Below are 22,545 nucleotides of genomic sequence, written 5' to 3'. Positions count from 1 at the left end.
TAAAATGTTATACACACACATACATACATATATATCATATACACATATATATACATATACACACAAATATACACATATATATACATATACACACAAATATATGTGTGTGTGTGTATATATATATATATGAACCAACTCATTGTGACCCTCCAGGGGTTTGTATAAATCACATGGAAGGAGACTGACCATCATTTTCTCCTGCAGCAGCTGGTATATTTGAACTGTCTGCCATTAAGTTGTCAAATGCAGCTCCTTACTAACTACATCAACTGAGTTTTCTGATACATAAGCTAACACTATAACACAGATGAATATAAAGAGGAAAGAATACTAAGCAATTATAGTTTTTCTGAGGATATATCATGAGTTACGTTGGGTTCTAAGCATGACTGAAACTTATTTGAGCAGTAGTTTTTAGGAACTGGAACTTTCTAACTAACTTAGAGATTAATTTTTGTTTATATACCTCTTGGAAAAAAATTTAAAACTTTCTTTTAATTGAATAATTTAAAATTCTCAATGAAACCTCGAGTTGCTGTATTTAAGGATGCTTTGGGCAGAATATTAAATGATCCAGGACATATTTAAAGAAGATGGAAAGAGAATACAGAGTCACTGAACCGAAAGGAATTGGCAGACACAGAAGAATTTCATTAAACATTATGAGCAAAAGCCTATGGTGATCAAGGAAGAAGTTCAAACAATTGACAAAAAATAAGGCACCAGAAATTTATGGTATACCAATTGATGTATTTAAACTAACAAATGTTTCCCTAGATGTGCTCAACAACTTGTGTCAAGAAATCTGGAGGAAAACCACTTCCCATTGACGATGATCCAACAGAGTGTGGAAATCATCAAGCAATATCAGCGATATCACATGTAAGCAAGATTCTGCTGAAATTTATCCAAAAATGACTAGAACAGCACATCAACAGATAACTACCAGAAGTGCAGGCTGAGTTTAGAAGGTGTCATGGTACTAGGGATATTGTAGCTAATATTAGATGGATCTTGGCTGAAAGCAGAGAGTACCAAAGCAATGTCTGTGTTTCATTGACTATGCAAAGGCATTTGACTGTGTGGATCACAATAAACTATGGTAGATGCTGAGAAGGGCGCGAATTCCAAAACACTTGGTTGTGCTTATGTGAAAACTATACGTGGACCAGGAGGTAGTTGTCAGAACAAAGCAAGGAAACACAACATCATTCCAAATTGGGAAGGGTGTACTCCAGGGATGTGTCCTATCTCTATACTTTTTTAACCTATATGCAGAACAGATTATCTGGGAGGCTGGGTTATATGAGAAGTGTGGCATCATGACTGGAGGAAGATTCACTAACAATCTGTGTTATGACACAAACTTACTTGCTGAAACTGAGGAGTATCGGAGCACTTGCTGCAGAAGATAAGGACAGCAGCCTTCAATATAGATTGAGGCTCAAATAACCTACTGAAAAAAATGGCACAGGATATGAACAGACACTTCACCAAAGAAGACATTCAGATGGCCAACAAATATGTGAAGAAATACTCACAAACCCTAGGTCTAAGATAGATGAAGATCAAAACACCTATGAGATGTAATCTCACCCCGGTAAGAATAGCAAAATTTAACAGAGCAACAAGAAACAAATGCTGGCGAGGTTGCAGAGAAACTAGAACCCTTATTCACTTTTCATGGGAGTGTAAAATGGTGTAACCACCATGAAAGGCTGTAAGCGCTCTCTCAAAAAATTGCAAACAGAAATACCATTTGACCAAGCAATTCCATTACTGGGAATATACACTAAAGAAACCAAAACTGCCACTCAGGCAGATATATGCACACCCATGTTTATCATGGCTTTGTTCACAACAGCAAAGAGTTGGAAACAACCTAAGTGCCTATCAACAAACGAATGGATAGAGAAGTTGTTGTATATTCACATAATAGAATACTACACTGCATGAAAAACAAGGAATTCATGCAATATTATTCAAAGAAGGTTTTTTCCCGCTCAACATAATAATAAAACAAACAAACAAACCCCTTCAAAATATCCCCTTCCATTCTGCATTAATGATTTGCTCTGAAAGTCAGGAAAGAAAAGAATTCAATTAAATCAGGAAAAGAAAAATATTCACACACTTAAAAGTGTAGCCATATTTCTCCAGAATACACAGTTGCTAAATTTTGGGGGGAAAAAACAATGGATTTCCTTTCTTAGAAATGAATTTTTAAGACACCTTTTGACTTCTACAGGAAAAGAAAGATAATCAAAATAGACAGTGTCACATTTAACTAGCAATAGAAGATGATGCAAAAAGAAGTACGTTAGCCCTAGAAATATAAACCTCCAGTGCACTGTGCTGGGTGCATTAATTACAGTTTTCTGGTTTAATAATAAGCTTTCAAGTCATACATGTTGCCTAGGATTTTGTACTAAACAGAGACAGTCTCACAGAGGTTGTGTGCATCAGGAGACATGGCTTGGATCGTTTGTTGATAAAATTTCAAACCACAGTCTCTGTTGCTACCAGATAAGGTATAATATTTGAAAGTTTTGAAAAGAAATTTACAAAGTTGATACAACCTTTGAGCTGCTCCAAAACATACCTTTTATCATCATCATAATCATGTCTACGCACATGTAGAATGTCCCATTTTCAAATTTCTTATTTTAACCACCAACTGTAATAAAGGCATCATTTCATACTCTATCATGGAAAGCTCATTTTATCTCTTTGATCCTAATGCCTCCAAATCAAAGCTATGGCTACAGAGTGCATCTAAGTCACAGTAACCTTATAGTACAATATAGATTGGTCAATGGAGCCTCCAAGGAGAAAATCTTTATGGAAGAGAATACAGAGTATTTCTTTCACACATTGCCTCAAGAAACCAAACTACTGACTTTAGGTTAGCAACTGTGCAATTTAATCCCTGAAGCAACCTCATGCTCCTCAATCTGAATATCAGCTATATAATAAAAAAAAATATTTAGCCCCACTTTATTATTTCCAACAAAATTATATCAATAAATAAATGAATATATGAGTGTGTATATATATGCATGTGTGTGTATATATATATATTTTTTTTTCCATACTTAAAAATTAGTAAATCTTTTGACATCTTGAACTTAGATAACAATGAAACAATTAGATAACAATAGAACTATTTGAATTTAGGGTAAGTACATAGTTTCTTTTTGAAATTAACATACATCTTAGAAATCAACATTAAAAATAACCTAGATACTTTTATGATAGAAGGCTGATTCTAACTTCATTGTAAATGTCTGCACATGTAAGTATAATGTGGCTTTGTGCACATGTCTATACATGTATGCACATGTCAAGAGTACCGGCATCTTATTTTCAAAGCTGCTCTTCCAAGGACATGTTAAGTTTTTACAGTAAGTATCAAAACCATATGCTATTCCACTAATTCTCAGAAGAAATTGTGACACAACAGATTAAATACATCTACGGGATAAGACTTATTACATTTATTATAATTTTCTGCCAATATCTTTTAATAATATATGTAACTACTGTTTGAAATATTTGTACAAACTATATCCCATCAGAATTACATTTTTCTCTACATGCAGCAATGTTTAACATGTTAAATGTATGTTATGCATCTCATAATATACACTAAGATAAATCTTTAATCCTATGAAGGAAGCTTATATTTAAACCCAGCTACCAGTGTAAGTTTATACAGTTTTCAATAATTTATACTTCTACACCACTATGACTTTCCTGAAAATGTTATGATATTATTTGTCATTATACTTTTAGCATGATTTTATGTCATACAGGAAAATACTACTGGATGAGATTATTTAATTTGAAGGTTTTGAAGGACACTAGGTTTTCTTTAGGATAAAAGGTACAAAGAAACTAAAACTTCTATCTCCTTAGATAAAGATAATTTACATGAACTCTTTGGAAAGGTGAAAGGCTTTTTGAATATGACAGCCTTTACAGAGATTAAACTGTTAAAAAAGAGAACATTTTTGTGACTCTAATTTTAAATATATTTATAAAGGCATTAATTCCCACTGTCTGCATGAGTTAAACATTTCAGTGGACTTGTAAGATTAGTCATGGGCATATATACACTATATTCTAGCAGAAAAACAATTCTGATTTGAGAGAGAAAAAGAATAACGATATTCCAAAGGTGATATATATATATACATACACACACATACACACACACACAGACACATAAATATAAACATATACACACACACATATATACACACACATATATAATCAAATCTATTGGGAGCTCTGATAATCTGATGGGTCGGAAGCTTTTTGCCGCAGCCTATCTAAATCCTCTATCTACTTCATAAAGACAGACAAAGGGTGTGTGTGTGTGTGTGTGTGTGTGTGTTAGGCATGCTGTACGTACTCCACCAATACAGAGGGGAGTTCTGGTTCCTAGTTGTAACAAACTGTGCCACAATCTGTAAAGTATGAAGTTCAAATCCACCAGCTGCTTTTACAGGAGAAGGATGGAGAATCTTCACTCATGTGATTTAGAGCCTGTGACAATACACCAGAGGATCAGCTATGAGTCATTTCACACTCAAAGGCACAAAACAAAAACTCTTTCTCTCTCTCTCATCATCTCACCATATCTCATTCTAGCCTATCTATCTTATCTATCCTATCTATCTATCTATCTATCTATCTATCTATCTATCTATCTACCTATCTATCTATCATATATATCTATATCTCTATATATCGTGCTAATGCAAAACCTGTACTTGAACCAGGAGACAGTCATCAGGACAGAGCAAGGAAACACTGCATGGTTCAAAATTGGAAAGGGTGTACTACAGGGATGTATCCTATCTCCATACCTTTCAACCTATATGAAGAACAGAGGTTGGGCTGTATGAGGAGAAATGTGGCATTAGGATTGGAGGAAGACTCATCAACAATCTGCGTTATGTAGATGACACAACCGTGCTTGCTCAAACTGAGGAGGGCCTGAAGCACTGGCTGCAGAAAGTCAAGGAATACAGCCTTCAATATGGATTGAGGCTCCATATCAAGAAAACAAACATTCTCACCACTGGGCCAAGTGGTACCATCAGGAAGGATGGTGAAGAGTTTGAGATTGTTCACAGCTTTAGTTTGCTTGGCTCCACAGTCAACACTCTTGGCACCAGCAGCCAGGAAATTAAAGGACGCATTGGGATGGGAAATTCTGCTGCTAGGCACCTCTTCAAAGTACAAAGAGCAATGGTGTCACTCTGGAGACTAAGTTATGCCTAATACAGGCCATGGTCTTTGCAATCACTTGCTATACATCAGGAAACTAGACAATGACTAGGGAGGACAGAAGGAGAATTGATGCCTTTGAGCTATGGTGTCTTTCATAGTATTAATTGACTAAATTTGACAAGTAAATACAAATCTCTAGCAATAATTTAATCAAATGTAACATACACAGAGTTATTTGATTGTCCCAGTGGTAAAGGTTTGGGAGCATCAAACTAGCTCTAAATAATTCAGCAAGAACAATAATATTAAGTGAAAAGTTTCTCTTGACTTCAATTATCTATTCACCTGTAACTCCTGTACTTTTCTGTTCCCTTCTTCTTTTCTGATTACTGTTTAAGAATATTTTCTCATTTTATATTGCAATAGCATAGCCAGTAGGATGTGTTAGTCTATCCACAGGGAGATTGGTCTCACCATGAAATTAAGCAAATTCAACAGCAGTATTTGAGAATCTCACCACCAGCAAAGAAAAGAATATAATGTGTGATATTCAGGGTCAGAAACTCTTATGCCAGTCAGACCTCCAGAAGAGCAGCAGCAGCCACAGCAGAAAAGCAGACACCTGACATGAGACAGAGCTGACCTTGGGACTGCTATTCCATAGAATCAAAGAAAGGACCCTTTGCCCTAATTTGCTTAAGGACTGAAGGGGAAAGCCATAATTGGTGGACTAGCAGATTTGTAATCCTGATCTAAGGTCGAAGTGCCTGAGAGCATTTTTCAGAAGCTGTGCTGACTGAGAAACGGTGTCCTGTTAACTTCCCTAATAAATCCCACAATGGTGAGTATGCTTCTGTGTGCTCTGCGAGCTCTAACTCCTCAGATAAGACTGTCATATTAGTTTAAAATATATTCGTCATCAAATAAGCTTATATATAATTATCTAAATAATACACTAGGAGTAACAATAATGTGAGCTAGTACAATGGATTTTGAACCCAGTAAAGCGGTAAGCTTGGAGTTGAAGTTAGTAGAAAGAGGTGTAAGAGCGTGGAGGACACACTTGACCTCATGGGTATTGGTTTTGTGTGGTGGATGTTGTTGATAGGGGTAATTCTCCCTTGTCAAGTTAAGAGAGAGGTCAGATAAGGCCTTACATGGTCCTTGTTCTATTCACAGAATTTTGAAAATAGCCCTCAAGGTTTTCTATCCAACTCTGGACCTAGTGGCTAGTAAATATGATTTATAAAACTTCTGACTATAAGTACTAAAGTTATAATGTATGTTGTTGTTGTTATGTGCCTTCGAGTCGTTTGCGACTCATAGCGACCCTATGCACAACAGCCCTAAACCCTGCTCTATCCTGCGCCAACCGCACCGCCTCTGACACACCCATCCCGATTACCCCAGTCACTGAATCAATCCATCTCATAGAGGGTCTTCCCCTCCTGCGCTGTCCCTCCACCCTCCCAAGCATGATGTCCCTCTCCAAGGACCCGTCCCTCCTGGCAACATGTCCAAAGTAAGTCAGACGAAGCCCCAGAATCCTTGCCTCCAAGGAGTAGCTTGGTTTAATCCTCTCCAAGATGAATCTGTTTGTTTTCCTGGCAGTCCATGGTACATTCAGTACCCTTCTCCAGCACCACAGCTCAAAAGCATCCACTCTCCTTCTGTCCTCCCTAGTCATTGTCCAACTCTCTGATGCATAACAAGCGACTGCAAAGACCATGGCCTGTATCAGGCGCACCTTAGTCTCCAGAGAGAAACTGTTGCTCCCGAGTACCTTTGAGAGGTCCCTAACAGCAGACTTTCCCATCGTGATATGCTTTTTGATTTCCTGACTGCTGGTACCAAGAGTGTTGACTGTGGAGCCGAGCAAACTGAAGCTGTGAACACTCTCAATCTCTTCGTCATCCATCCTGTCGCTGCTGATTGGTCCAGTGGCGAGAATCTTTGTCTTCTTGACATTGAGCCTCAGTCCATATTGAAGGCTGCAGTCCTTGACCTTTCGCAGCAAGTTCATGAGGTCCTCCTCAGTTTCAGCAAGCAGGGTTGTGTCATCTGCATAATGCAGATTGTTGATAGATCTTCCACCAATCCTGATGCCACACTTCTCCTCATAGAGCCCAGCTTCTCGGATAATCTGCTCTGCATACATGTTGAAAACGTCTGGAGACAGGATGCATCCCTGGCGTACACCCTTCCCTATTTTGAACCATGCAGTGTTACCCTGCTCTGTTCTGACTACCACCTCTTGATCCAAGTACAGGTTTCGCATTAGCACAATTAAATGTTCTGGGATTCCCATTCATGTAGTAGATCTATATTTTTAAATTTTTAATATTTTTACATATCAGGGTTAATTTTTGTTCCCCAACAACTTGAGAAATAACATTTGTCTTAGAGGTAATTTAATCACATAGAGACATAATGGGAAGATTCCAAATGTATTACATTAAATTATGTATTAACCTAATTTAATTAGTAACATTTTTACTAATAAAGAAGCAATGCATCAATAAAAGTCTATAGCTCTTAGCTGAGAAACAGTACCTATGGAGAAAAATTTAGTAATATGGTTTAGCATAATCAGCACTGGCAGGAAACCGAAATCCAGAATAGGAAGTGAAAACAAGTAAATCACAAAACAAAGCTGCTATAGCACAGAAGCAGTATTTGAATAATTTATTACCAAATCATTTATTAAAAAATTTTATGGTGTCTGAAATTATATTATTGGAAGCATCTGAGATTGTATTCTATCACTTATATTCAGGTTGGTTGAAGACATTTAATCACTTAAAATATCTTAAAGTACTTACATGATATACTCTATTTCTAATAATTGAACTTTCATTGTATCTATGCATGTTAAGTGATTATATTTACAAAGTTTCAAGTGTTTCTTCATTGTCACCAGTAAATTTACCTTTACTAAGTGTTCTTGATTAAAAGTAAGTTCAAATAGGGCAAAAATAATTACAAAACTGAATTTGATACACTAGTTATCTAAATAAAGTAAAACAATGTAATCAGATTACTTGCAGGTTTTTTACCAAAAACTATATCCTAATAAAGAAAATAAAACCTAAATAATAAATTTCATGGCGTAGTCTTATCACTTTCATGTTAAAATGATGACCAGCCATTTAAGTGTGCTGGTGTTTGCACATATTATCTGTGTGTTTTCTTTTTATAACAATAATAGACTCGTACTTACGTCCTAGTTTAGACTTTAAAATAAAAGCAGTAGATTTATGCCACACAGCTGACAATACAGTAGATGTTAATAGTCAACAAAGATCCTGGAGCTCGATTGCCTTCAGCTCTGACATTTACTGTGCAACTGTTAGAATGTTACATAAACATTTTTTTAAAAATATTTCTTTTATTTGGGATTTTTAAAAAGCAGTCAAGGGAGCTCTGGTGACCTAGTGGCAAGAAGCTGCATTGGAATCCCAGAGGTACGTGGTTTGAATCCACTAGATGCTCTGCTGGAGAAGAAGGGGCAATCTCCTCCCATACCATTCAGATCCAATTTGACGGTACACACACACACACACACACGTAAGAATTTTTTTTTTAAAAAGCAGTCATATCTATTTTTTTAAAAAAAGAGTTAAAGAGACTAATTAATATAAAGTATTTATAATATTGCCTGGCTGACAGGTAAATTTCAGTAATAGTGCTCACAAAAAGTCACGGCTAGAACTAATTAGTAAACCACTAAATTTTTTTCTATTGATGTTTGTTTTAACAAGAAAAAATATTTTCCCAAATTATAAGATAAATTAATCACAATGCAAAAATATCATGAATTTCATCATCACAGTAATATAAATTATTTCTATCAAAAAAAGTCGATACAAAATATTTGTGTATGACTGTAATTGACTATAGACAAAACTAGTCAAAAAATCGAACATGACATTGAATTTTTGTATAGAGGAAATTACTTCCTTTCCCCCAACTTCATAGTCAGAAATACAATTATTTTAAAAATTATTAAAACTTTAAACTTTTAATATTTTCCTACAATAATCAAATTTCTAACTCGTTAGATACAACTGTCATATTAGTTTAAAATACATTCTTCACAAAATAAGCTTCTATATGTAATCATTTCCTAATTAATATATTAGAAGTAGCAACAATTCATATTTAATAGTATTTGTGGAATAACTGTATAATGCAGATAAGACTTTATCTTATAAAATGTGGCTACTATGCAGCACACAGTAAATACATATTACTATCACTCTCATTAGTAACTGAATGTGTTATATTAACCTGGATAGAACTCTAATCTAACTAAAGGTGGGGGAAGTCTACTGCAAAAGCAAGCAAAACATGTATATTTTCTTAAGCATGATATAAATACTGAATATTCAATTTTATAAACTAAAAATTATAATGTCTTAAAATAGAGTCTTACAATATATAGTAGAATTTGTTTAAAACAAAAATCAAATCCCTAAGGATCTGTAGTCATATAGAATAGTCTATGAATGTTTATACCATCATTTTGTAAGTTCTTATTATATACCTTTTGAGTAAAAAATTAGAGTTTTCATAGGTTGTAAATCACAAAGGATGAGACTGCTTGTGGTGTTAGCCTAAAGTTGACTTTTTTAGCCACTACATTGATTGGCCCCTTCTGGTCTCCAGCTATCTTAACTGAAAACACACAATCTTACAAATCATCCACAGCTGTAGGACTAGGATAAGAGAAAGAGAATGCTTGAGAGTAGGAGCTTGTGGTGAGACCCTGGTGATGGTGGTGCAGAGACTGTGGGATTTCTGTGGAGAAACTGGGGCAAGGTGTAAGCAGTGGAGCCCTGAGATAAAGGCCACAGTTACAAATTTTGCTGTTCTTGCTGGATGATTGAGAGAGAAGCTGACTTAAGACTTGCTAAAGTCAACCTATCACCCTCACCTAATTCCACTGATGTTCTTTCTAATTGTATCTTCTTCATTAATAAAATATATAAGATGGTGCAACCATTGTGGAAGGCGATGTGGCACTTTCTCAAAAAATTGCAAACAGACATACCATTTGACCCAGCAATCCCATTACTGGGAATATACCCCAGAGAGACCATGTCTGACATCCAAGAAAATATATGCATACCCATGTTTATTGCAGCTTTATTTGCAATAGCAAAGAGTTGGAAGCAGCCTAAGGGCCCATCAACAAACAAATGGATAGAGAAGCTATGGTATATCCACACAATGGAATACTACGCAGCATTGAAAAACAAGGAACTCATGCAATATTATTCAAAGTGGGTGACCCTAGAGGACATTATGCTGAGTGAAATATCTCAGTCACAAAGGGACAAATACTGCATGGTGCCACTGTTGTAGAATGGGTCTGACATCAGGGTGGGGGTATGACAGAAAAAATTGGAATAATTATGTATATTGTATTGAAACAGATGAGGGAAAAAACAGATTAGAAGTGATATATGATTGAGTATTATGGTTAGCACAGGAATCCAGAATTAAGGTTGCATAGAGAAGTGTACTTGGGGTGGGAGGTGGGGGCAAGGGACGTGGGAATTGTATACTAATGAAGGAATTCTTTTTTTTTCTCGCTTTCTTCGGAGGGGGAAGCGAGTTGGTGGGGAGGGGTGGTCAGGGAGAAAATCGCAGCAATGAATGAATGGAAATCCAAAACTTCTGTAAAAAAAATAATAAAAAAATATTACGGTCTCAAAGTACTGGGAAAATCTGCAGTTAGGGACCTCTCGAAATTAATGAGGAATAATGATATCAGTTTTAAGACTAAGGTGTGTCTGATTCAGGCCATACTCTTTCTGTTTACACGCTGTGCATCTGAGAATGGGACAATGCATAAAAATGACAGAAAAAGAATTAATGCTTTTGAGCTGTGGTGTTAGAGAAGGGCACTGAATGTCCTACAGACAGGCTAGGGAACAAATAGATATATCACTAAGAGGGTGCATGCAGCCAGAGAGCTCTCTGGAGGCAAGAATGATGAGGCTTTGCCTCACAGACTTTGGACATGTTGCTAGGAGGAGATATGCCTTGGAAAAGGAGATGGCACTAGGAAGGTGGAAGGTCAGCAAAGGAAAGGAAGATCCTTAACCAGCTGTATTGACACAGTGATTGCTGCAATGGGCTCTTGTGTGTCAGGAAGTATGAGGATAGAACAAGATTCAGGTCTTTCATGCATGGGTCACTATGAGTCAAATTCGACTCAATGGCAAACAACAACAACAACAAAGGTACTGGAGTTGGTAACTTATTGTTCAGAAGTTGTGCTGTTAACACAAAAGCAAACAGTTCGATTTCATCAGCTCCTCAGAAGAAGAAAGATGGTCAGTCTCCTCTTGTCCAAATTACTGTCTTGAAAACTCTGCATGGTCATCTATGAGTCAGTTCTGCCTCAATAGTACAGAGCAACAAATGAAACAGTTAAACAGAATATCTTCTGCACATTAAATGAAATAATTTGCTTTTAATATATGTAATGTTGTTGCTGTTAAATGCTGTTGAATGGGATCCAACTCATCATGATCTAAATGTACAACAGAATGGAACACTGTCTAATCCAGTGTCATCTTCACAATCTTCACTGTGATTAATCATATTAGGCTAATGTAAGTCTATATTCTTGATATTGTCATATATTTGATTAGAAATTATTTGCACTACTGATGTGAATGAAAAAATCACGTGGCTGTCTAGACCAAAAAATAGAAATGATTTTATAGTGCATCTGATTTTAATATACCATTGTATTAACAAGGACAACTTTATATAATGGAAGTTAGATTCTTTTAAAAAGTGATTCCTTCATTTTAATAGACCAGAATCCAATTTTTAGCCAATAAGCATAAATTTAAGAAAAAGAATTACATTTTCTAAGGTAGTACTTTCTCCTACTTTTTGGTTTCAAAAGCATTTTATACTCTTAAAAATCATTGAGAACTTCATAGAAAGCCCATTTAATGAGTTCTATTTATCAGTCTTTCGTATATTAAAAAACCTGAGTCATTTCTAGAAAAACAATTCTGCTACCTTCATCCCAGCTAAAGTATAAGCAGTTTTATATGCCATCGCACCATCTGTGCTTAAGGGAACACAAGGAAAATGTCAAATAGTGTAATTATGAAAACAGTTTCGACCTTGTGAAATGTTACAGGCTTTCAAATTTCACCAAAGTGCACTTCAATAGCTGTTACAATAATGGGTTAAAACCTTACAGACCAAAGGAGAGAGCCCAAACAACTCCTGCTTGATTTTACTCTGAGTATCGTGAAATATTTGCATTATTTAATAATGTTTAATTTATACTGTGTTATAGATTAAATTGTGTCCTCTCAAAATATATGCTACAGATATTAAATTCTCTGCCCAAGTATAGTTTATCTTTGTATTTCTAAGGTGAGCAACTAGAGCAAATTTCCTTATAATTATTTTTTTTACGTGTACCGTCAAATAAGATCTGACTGGAACAGAAGGAGATCGTCCCTCCTTCTCCAGGAGAGGCTCTCGTGGATTTGAATGGCTCACTTCCGGAATTGTAGGGTAGCTTCTTGCAATTAGGCCTCCAGAACTCGCTAAGCCAATCTCTTTTTAAGACATGTTGTGGTTAAGTAGGATTATGAGTGGAGTAAGACTCTTAGAGGCCCTAAAAACAATAGATCTCAACTCTCCTATCTAACACCATCCTTATCCCTAATACATTTGCATCCATTACATTACATTAATACATCTGATTGAGGGTTTCCCTATTCTTCAATAAACCAAAAAACAAAGATAGAGGAAGATAAATATCAACCGACATGAAGATTATACAGGAGCAAAAGCTCAAAAAAGATGACCATCTTCCTCCAGAGCCATCACTGACAGAAAGCTTATAGTCAACACTTTTATTTCAGACATTTAAGCTCTTAAATGTGAGAGAATTACTGTTTTGTAAAAGTTATCCATCTGTTATTGTAGAACTAGTTAACAAAGAATTATACATATGTGAAAATTTTGTGCTTATCTATAATCTGCATAATTCATTAGGCTAAAGAAAGATATGAAGCCTTTTTAACAAGTGTATGTGAAGATACAAAAATAATAGTAACACTTTTGTACATAATAATAATAACCATCCCATCTTTAAACTTGCTTAATATACGTTAACACTGACACTGTTTCCTCAAATTACAGAAAACAAAATAATTAGTAAAGATGCCATTTAAATAACATGTTTTCCATTAGATTTTACTTCAAAATCAGTGATCTCTCCATGTAAATTTTATCAATTACCTGAGTCAATCTCTTTTTACAATGTAAGTGAGATTGAGTAAGTAAACCAGGCTTCCTTAACCCATGTATATTATCTCTACTACAAAACTTGTTGTTGTTGTTGTTGTTGTTATGTGCTGTCAAGTCGCCTGTGACTCATAGCGACCCTTTGGTATCATAATTACTATTAGTATTATTCAACATGTTGTAATATTTTTAGGATGTTGTTGTTGTTGTTGTTATGTGCTGTCGAGTCGTTTCCGACTCATAGCGACCCTATGCACAACAGCCCTAAGCCCTGCTCTATTCTGCGCCAACCGCACTGCCTCTGACACACCCATCCCGATTACCCCACTGAATCGATCCATCTCATAGAGGGTCTTCCCCTCCTGCACTGTCCCTCCACCCCCCCAAGCATGATGTCCCTCTCCAAGGACCCGTCCCTGCTGGCAACATGTCCAAAGTATGTCAGACGAAGCCCCAGAATCCTTGCCTCCAAGGAGTAGCTTGGTTTAATCCTCTCCAAGATGAATCTGTTTGTTTTCCTGGCAGTCCATGGTACATTCAGTACCCTTCTCCAGCACCACAGCTCAAAAGCATCCACTCTCCTTCTGTCCTCCCTAGTCATTGTCCAACTCTCTGATGCATAACAAGCAATTGCAAAGACCATGGCCTGTATCAGGCGCACCTTAGTCTCCAGAGAGACACTGTTGCTCCTGAGTACCTTTGAGAGGTCCCTAACAGCAGACTTTCCCATCGCGATACACTTTTTGATTTCCTGACTGCTGGTACCAAGAGTGTTGACTGTGGAGCCGAGAAAACTGAAGATAGTTCAACTAAATTCATTATTCAAGTGGTCATAATCATAATTTTTTCTTGTATATTTACAAACTAGACCTCATTTTTCCTCTCTAAGAGTCAACAGCTTTATTTTGAATGAGTCTAAATGTGTTTTTAATAGTCTTAATGGAAGCAAAGATCTTCTTCCATGGAGAATTATCACAACTACTTCAACTAACTGACAACTCGTCCATGATAAACCACCATGAGTGCATATGCCAATGATTTACTAAGGAAGCTTAAAGTATTTTCACTCTACAGATTTGTCACTTCATGTATACATCTCATAATTCAATGGCTGGAGAGAAGCCATCATAATACTTTTAGCAATAATTATAAGATTAAAGGCTTATTTTAGGTTCTATTAATAATATCAATGAAAGGATTAAAATAGTTTCAATACAAATAATACAGAGATCAAAGAGCTCGTAAAAGGAACATTTTGCTACATTTATATGTAAGTATAATCATTGTAAAGTAGAATCTCTTCTTCAACCTTACACAGATTCTGAAGTGTTCCTTAGTGTTTGTCTAAAAAATACAAAAAATAATTTACTCAGAGCCTTTATTCCTCAGTTTTTGTTGTTATGTTGTTAAGTGCCCTCTAGTCGCAAGTGACTCATAATGACCCTATGAAGGAGAGTCCTCAACACTTGGGTGTCTCTCATCCTCTCTCCAGGTTCATAGGATTTCGGAAGACAAGCTATTATGGAAGTGTATGCCACTCCTCCTTCTAAGCTTGTTTTAATTGGGGAGTTTCACCACACTCTCTGTCCATAGTCATGGAAATTGACTGCCAAGAGACCACTTCAAAATCTACATACAATCAAATGATTTGTAAGTTTTCAAGCCTAATATCAGAGTATTAGCCATTGTTTCAGACACATAAAATATTGAAAAATGAGTGACAAACACATGAATAATTAAATTATGTAATAAAATAATAAAAATGTAACTGAATTTATAAAAAATGGAATCTCTAAAGTTAAAATCAAATTTGTCATAAACACTGGCAAAGTCATCATTTTAGCAAATGACAAATAAAAGTTTTCTTATTTGCCCAGAAAAACTTTTATCCTTCATTTATACCTCATATATGCCTTATATATAGCTGACCACCAAACACCTGGCAGAATTTGTATTAATAATTTGTTGTTGTGGTGGTACAACAATAATTTCTAAAACTGACATATTAATTAATAGAACTTATCAATCACAGGCATAAGAACTTATCAATCACAGGCATAAACACATATAAGAATCAAAAGTATCACAAAGATAAAAAATTAAGGTAAAGTTTCTTTAATACACTGAGAAAGTTACAAGTTGATATATTTTATATGGTTTTCCTTTGATTTTCAAGAATAACTTAAATAAATGGAAAAGAAATATTAATGAAAGATATGGTTTGAACTAATTAAGCACAATATATTCACTTAAGTAATCACTTGTTGTTGATTTTTGTAAGAAGGAGTGGCATCAACGTCCCAAATAACATGCCTCTGGAAACTCTATGAACTTTGATAAATGTTGATAGTTGTAGAGGGGCTTCGGGCCTTTTGATCATAGAGTCGCTATGAGCTGTGCTTAAAGGAAATCAGCAACAACAACATGGTGACAATTTAGATACTTTAATTATGTTAAATGAATTCATTATTCCTATATGCTTAATAAAAATACTTCCATTATTTTTCAAGTTTGAATAATAGCTGTCTTTTGTTATATCCCGATTATTATAGAAATTACCTATTATTTTTAGCTCTATTGTATTTTCCTTTTTTTCCTAGTTAAAGTAGTTCTTATCAGTAAAATAATTTCCTTTTTTAAGAGAATTTAAAATTCTACTTTTCTATTGTAAAAAAGTAATTTTTTTTTCTTAGCTATTGAACTTAGCTCAAGACCACTGTGAAAATAAATTAACACGCATGTTATCTATCACACATGAATTCTAATAAATGCAAATATTAGCATTTTATAATTAGGGGAATAGATATCTCTTGAAAAGTATTCAAAATTAACCTAAAATTGGAAATATTTTATATTTCATATATATTGAGAGTACCTTCCAGTTTGAAAGTTTTTAGAAAACCACTACAAAAAATACTGAAAGTATCATACCTTTGAGACATAATCTTATAGGCATCTGGCAGATAGCAACGTATATTCTCCATCTGAGCAGGGTCTGAGTCACAAATTTTGTCATCAGTCCTTCCATAGTTGGCACTTTCAATCATGATGACATCTGTTCCTGGACAGCGAAGCTCTATGGGATAGCTCTCACAAGAGAGCTCTCTGCGGACAACAGCCATAGGAATGGGGGCGCGGCTGAAAGCTACAGGAATAAAGAAAACAAAATATCATTCTCCTTCACTACATGAAAAAAAACCAAGATTTTCACTTTTCAGGTTTAAAGTGAATAAATAGCAAGGAAAGAAAGTATTTGTCATGCATAAAGTAAATTAAAAATAGAATTACTTCTTCCAAAAAGTGTTACATTATTTTTACTTTGTTTTTAATGTAATGAAGTAACTTTTTTATAAAAAGTCATTAAATATTGTTTTCCTAGAAAATGAAATTATAGACAAACACACGCACTACTATAAGTTTGGTTTTAATCTGTGTAGTTCTTTTTCTTTTTTTTTTTTTTTGAAGGGCATGATGTTGTTGTTATGTGCCATCGAGTCGTTTTCGACTCATAGCGACCCTATGCACAACAGCCCTAAACCCTGCTCTATCCTGCGCCAACTGCACTGCCACTGACACACCCATCCCGTTTACCCCAGTCACCGAATCAATCCATCTCATAAAGGGTCTTCCCCTCCTGCGCTGTCCCTCCACTCTCCCAAGCATGATGTCCCTCTCCAAGGACCCGTCCCTCCTGGCAACATGTCCAAAGTATGTCAGACGAAGCCCCAGAATCCTTGCCTCCAAGCAGTAGCTTGGTTTAATCCTCTCCCAGATGAATCCGTTCTCCTGACAGTGCATGGTACATTCAGTACTCTTCTCCAGCACCACAGCTCAAAAGTATCCACTCTCCTTCTGTCCTCCCTAGTCATTGTCCAACTCTCTGATACATAACAAGTGATTGCAAAGACCATGGTCTATATCAGGAGCACCTTAGTCTGCAGAGAGATACCGTTGCTCCTGAGAACTTTAGAGAGGTCCCTGACAGCAGACTTTTCCATCGCGATACACTTTTTGATTTCCTGACTGCTCGTGCCAAGAGTGTTGACTGTGGAGCCGAGCAAACTGAAGCTGTGAACAATCTCAATCTCTTCACCATCCATCCTGATGCTGCCAGTTGATCCAGTGGTGAGAATCTTTGTCTTCTTGACATTGAGCCTCAGTCCATACTGAATAGTTTATTTAAAAAAAAATTTGTACCACACTGATCACCATATACATTATGATGGCTTTTCTCTTGAGTATTAACATCACAATATTTTTGCATTCTGAAATGTCTCAATAGGACCAAGAACATTAAAGAAATAAAGATCTCAGATGAAAATGAATGCTAACAATTCTGGTGTTCCACTCTGTATGAATCTGTTGTATTATAGTGTGATGGAGTTATCATGAAAAATGAAAGTTTCCTTTTAAGTAGACAGCATGAACTTACACTTCCTTGTACTTTCACCTTTTGTCTTTATGATTTAAGAGATGTCCGCGTGGCTAGAGCACAATCATTCCAGTGTGTATTTATTTCTATGTACAAATATATTATTTGTAGATGAAGACAGACAAATAATACTTTTTTCTTAAGGAACATTTTTAAAAATACTGCAATCTTGAGTCTGCAAATATAAAGTCAGCATTTAAACTTTAAAGCAGTGTTATTGTTTAATAAAATTAATACAAAGGATTTAAACTTGCTCAGCTCCACAATTAACACTCTTGACACCAGTAGTCAGCAAGTCAAAAGACAAGTTGTGATGGGAAAATATGCTGTCAGGAACCTCTCCAGAGTACTGAGCAGCAACGATGTCAGTCTACAGACAATGGTGGGCCTGATTCAGGCTATGGTCTTATTAATTACTTGTTATGCATCAGAGAGCTGGAGCTGGACAATAACTAAGGATTATAGAAAAATAATTGATGTCCTTGAGTTGTGGTGCTGGAGAAGAGTCTTGAATATACCATGGACAGCCAAGAAAATAAATACATCTGTCTTAGAAAGAGTGAAACCAAGTTTCTCCTTGGAGGCTCGGATTTTGAAACTCCATCTCAAATTCCTTGGACACTTCACCAAGAGAGACCAGTCCTTTGAAAAGGACATCATACTCGAAAGAGAGAGGAAGCATAGGAAAGGAAGACCTTGGTTGAGATGGATTGATACAGTAACTTGGGCATTGTCGGTAGTAGGTGTGTTGGACTGTAACATTGGCTCATGACAAGGCATGCTTCAGAGCTGTTACACAGAGGATGGCTATAAGTCACAGGCATCTCTATGAAACACACCAACAACAAAAACAACAATTTTTAAATTTAATCATAAGGAAAGTTAATTACAGTTTTACTTAACAAATTATAATTCATTACCTAGAATATAAACTAATTTTTCAGTTGCCTCACAAATCAAGGATGTCCCATTATTTCAATGGTTAAACATTTAGATGCTAATCCAAAGGTCTGTATTTGAAACTATGAGCAGCTTTGTCTGTCTGCTCTCATTAAGATATCAGTCTAAGAAATCCCAATAGGTAATTCTACTGTCTTTTATAGGGCAGTTATTATTCAGAATTGACTTGATGTGAACACAACATCAACCATTAGTTTTGTGTAGCACAAGGCCAAAGAGACTTGGAGAATACTTGGTTAGACCATTTTTTACAATGGATAAAATAATGACTCGTGGGGTTTGTGCGGGGAGAAGGGTGCAACAATGAATGAATGGAATCCCAAAATCTCTGTAGATGTTCATTGAAATGAAAAATAAACAACCTAAATTAAAAAAAAATAATGACTCATACATGCTAGTGATTTGAGGAAATGCCGAACTTGTCAATATTTTGATTTGTTGTTCTTTGTAAGGCTACTAGGATTTGAAAATATTTAAGCAATAGAAAATAACAACAGGAATACAGAGAAACATCCAGGACTTTCTAGGTGTTCTGCCTTAATATTGCACAGTGTACATATATCTGCAAATATTGGCCCTAGTATTTTGTAAAAGTCTAATTCTTCAAACTTATTTTACAACATAAAAGTGACTTGTATTAGCAAAAAAGAAAACAAATTCTTTATTTTAACAAATTTGAACTAAATTACTTTGCTATGACCTGCATATAAAAGTATATTTCCACCAATAGTACTTATTCCTTCAAAATTTAGAATTTATTAACTTATTTACATTCTTTTAATGTGCTAACTAATATATACTATTCTTCTCTTAAAGAGACCAGGCTGGTAACTGAAAAGTTTGTACTTTGAGACCACTAGCTGATCCACAAGAGGAAGGTATGCTGTCTCCTCCATAAATATTTACAGATTCAGAAATCAAATAGAAGATTACTACAAGCTGGAGGTGACTCAATGATAGCTAAATTGGGAATTTCATTTATTGAAGTTCTTATTTTAACTCATACAATTTTCCTTGAAAAATAGCATATATCTTCATGTTTACTAACTATATGAAGACTTTAGTATAAATAGTTGAGTGTTACACTATTAACCAAAGAGTGGTAGATTTAAACATTAGAAAAATAGAAAATCAAAAGAAGCTGATCCCAAACATCAAATTAACCTGGTTAAGTTTTGTTGAACTAAACACTAAGTTAAAGCACAAGTTCATTTACAGATAAAGAGATAAAGCAAATAAGACAGCAAAATCATTTGTTTGACAAAGTGGACAATTTAGTTGATTAAAATAATCAGTCGATTTTGTCAAAGTACATGCACAGTACTAAAGCATTAGTCTGGTCGTTCAAAATACAATTTAGAATTAGACATGAGACAGAGATGTAAAATTAAGTAAAATATAGAGGTACAAAGTTTTTTAACATATATTTTTCTATTATAATTATTAGAAATTCACAGACATGACATTTCACCAAGGACTAAAGATGATCTGTAGTCTGTAGTGGGATTTTTAAATTTTTTCTTTTACTTTTATTTTAATCATTTAATATATATAATTGTTGGTATCTATAATTCAGTCATAAATTAAATTCTCCAAGGGTGGTGAAACTTTGTCTCAAATTCCTTGGATATATTTCTGGAGGGGCTAGTCTTAAATGAAAGGATAGGGCCCATCCTTCTCTCATGAAGTAGCTGGTAGCCTCAAACTGTGTATCTTTGGGATTGCAGCACAGCTTCTTGCCACTAGGCCGCCAGAGCTCCCAAAGGGGCTAGTCTTTTGAAAAAGTCATCATTATGCGAAGGTGGAGCATCACAGAGAAGATGTTTAGCAAGACGGGTTGACACTGTGACTGCAACAGTGGCCTTGAGTATATCAGACATGGTGAGGTTGGCACAGGATTGGTCAAGTTCCACACTTGTGGTTCATATTGTCACTAAGAAGCATAGTCAAATCTATGGCATATAAGAAAAACAACCAGAAATGAGAAATGCTGGAAATAATTCTATACCGATAATAAAAATAAAATACTTATTTTAAAAATAAATGGCAGCATCAGTATGGATGTCGAAGAGATTGAGAAAGTTAGCAGTTTTAATTTGCTTAGCTCCACAGTCAACACTCTTCCTATCAGCACCCAGGAAATCAAGAGACAAATTGAATTGGGAAAGTCATCTGTCAGGGACCTCTCCAGAATAGTGAAGAACAACGATGTCAGGCTGGAGACTAAGGTGCGCCTGATTCAGTTTACAGTCTTCACAATTGTGTGCTATCCACTGGAGAGATGGACAGTGACTAGGGATGACTTAAAGAGAATTGATGTCTTTGAGTTGTGGTGCTGGAGAAGAGTGCTGAATATACCATGGACTGCTATGAGAACAAATAGGTTTGTCCTGAAGAGGGTGACACCATGATGGTCCTTGGAGTCAAGGATTCTGAAGCTTTGTCTTACATACATTGGGTATGTTGCAAGGAGGGACCAGTCCTTGGAGAGTGACATCATGTTTGGAAAAGTGGAGGGACAGCGCAGGAGAGGAAGACCATCGAGGAGATATTGAATCAGTGATTGGGGTAGTAGGAGTAGGTGTGTCAGAGACAATGAGTTTGTCACAGAATAGAACAGGGTTTAGGGCTCTTGTACATAGGGCCGTTATAAATCACAAGAGACTCAATAGCACATAACAACAAAAACAACACAGCAACCACTTAATCATCAGACTATCAGCAGAGAGATTTTGGAGACTAAATAAAGATTTTAAGACATTAAAAATACCAACAATTCTTCAACAGGATAGTTGTGTTCCCTTAAGCCTGAATTAACTCATAACTGACTCCACAGTGGGTTTTCATTGGCCATTTATTGAGGAGATTTCCCATCACTCTCCTGTGAAGCAGCTGGTGAATCTGAACCGTGTGTCTTTGCCACTGCAGCAAAGCTTTGTACCACTAGGCCAGCAGAGCTCACTAAGAGGATAGCTAGTGAAACAATTTATCATATACTATTTCAGGAAAATGTGTTGGATATTATAAAGTGGCTATATGAAAATAATTTGGAGTAAAGCCGGCTTACATACATCTTCTTGGGATTTCCTAAATGTTATTCCATAAAACTGTTAGGAAAACAGTGTGACACACTGGGTGTGTAATAAGTACTTTATAAATAAATTGGAGATACTTGCTATGCTAAATCTGCTTTCTGTGTAAGATAATGCACCTTATAATTAATGACTGATCATGGAACTAAGTGGGCACTTGCATTTTTCTAACAAAAACACTTAAGTTTTTAAATTTCACATTAAACACATTCCAAATAAAAAGTGATTCTAAGCACTGATTAAAAAAAGAATGAAAACATAGGAACTTATAAAGAGAGAAATTATGCCATATTTTTGCTTACTTTTTCACTATAAGTATTAGTTCTTTTTTGTTTTCTGAGTGTTCAGCTTCTCTGTTGTCAGAAATTATGGTTTTATCTTTTTCCTATTAAACCAATTTGATGATGCTTTATATGCTACAAGTCTCTGGTGACTTCTTATATGATAATAAACACTCAGCACTAAGTAGACTGGTGTAGAAGATTTTTGTTGCTGGGTACCATTAAGAGGTGTATGACCTATAGT

General features: G+C 35.6%; 1 protein-coding gene across 1 annotated transcript in view; it reads right to left on the bottom strand.

The window, feature by feature from the left end:
• Window positions 1–22,545, bottom strand: part of LOC102863523 (latrophilin-3-like) — an 807,096-nt gene that overhangs the window by 656,845 nt on the left and 127,706 nt on the right. Inside the window, exon 3 of the mRNA XM_006891975.1 lies at window positions 16,468–16,681. Coding sequence (XP_006892037.1) covers window positions 16,468–16,681 — 214 coding nt within the window. The remainder of the gene's footprint in view (window positions 1–16,467; window positions 16,682–22,545) is intronic.

Source organism: Elephantulus edwardii, unplaced genomic scaffold, assembly GCF_000299155.1.
Source record: "Elephantulus edwardii isolate Elephantulus edwardi_28Jun2011 unplaced genomic scaffold, EleEdw1.0 scaffold00107, whole genome shotgun sequence".
In the NCBI taxonomy this organism is placed as follows: domain Eukaryota; kingdom Metazoa; phylum Chordata; class Mammalia; order Macroscelidea; family Macroscelididae; genus Elephantulus; species Elephantulus edwardii.
The sequence above is the reverse complement of the archived record's forward strand: the minus strand, read 5'-3'. Positions and strand labels throughout refer to the sequence as shown.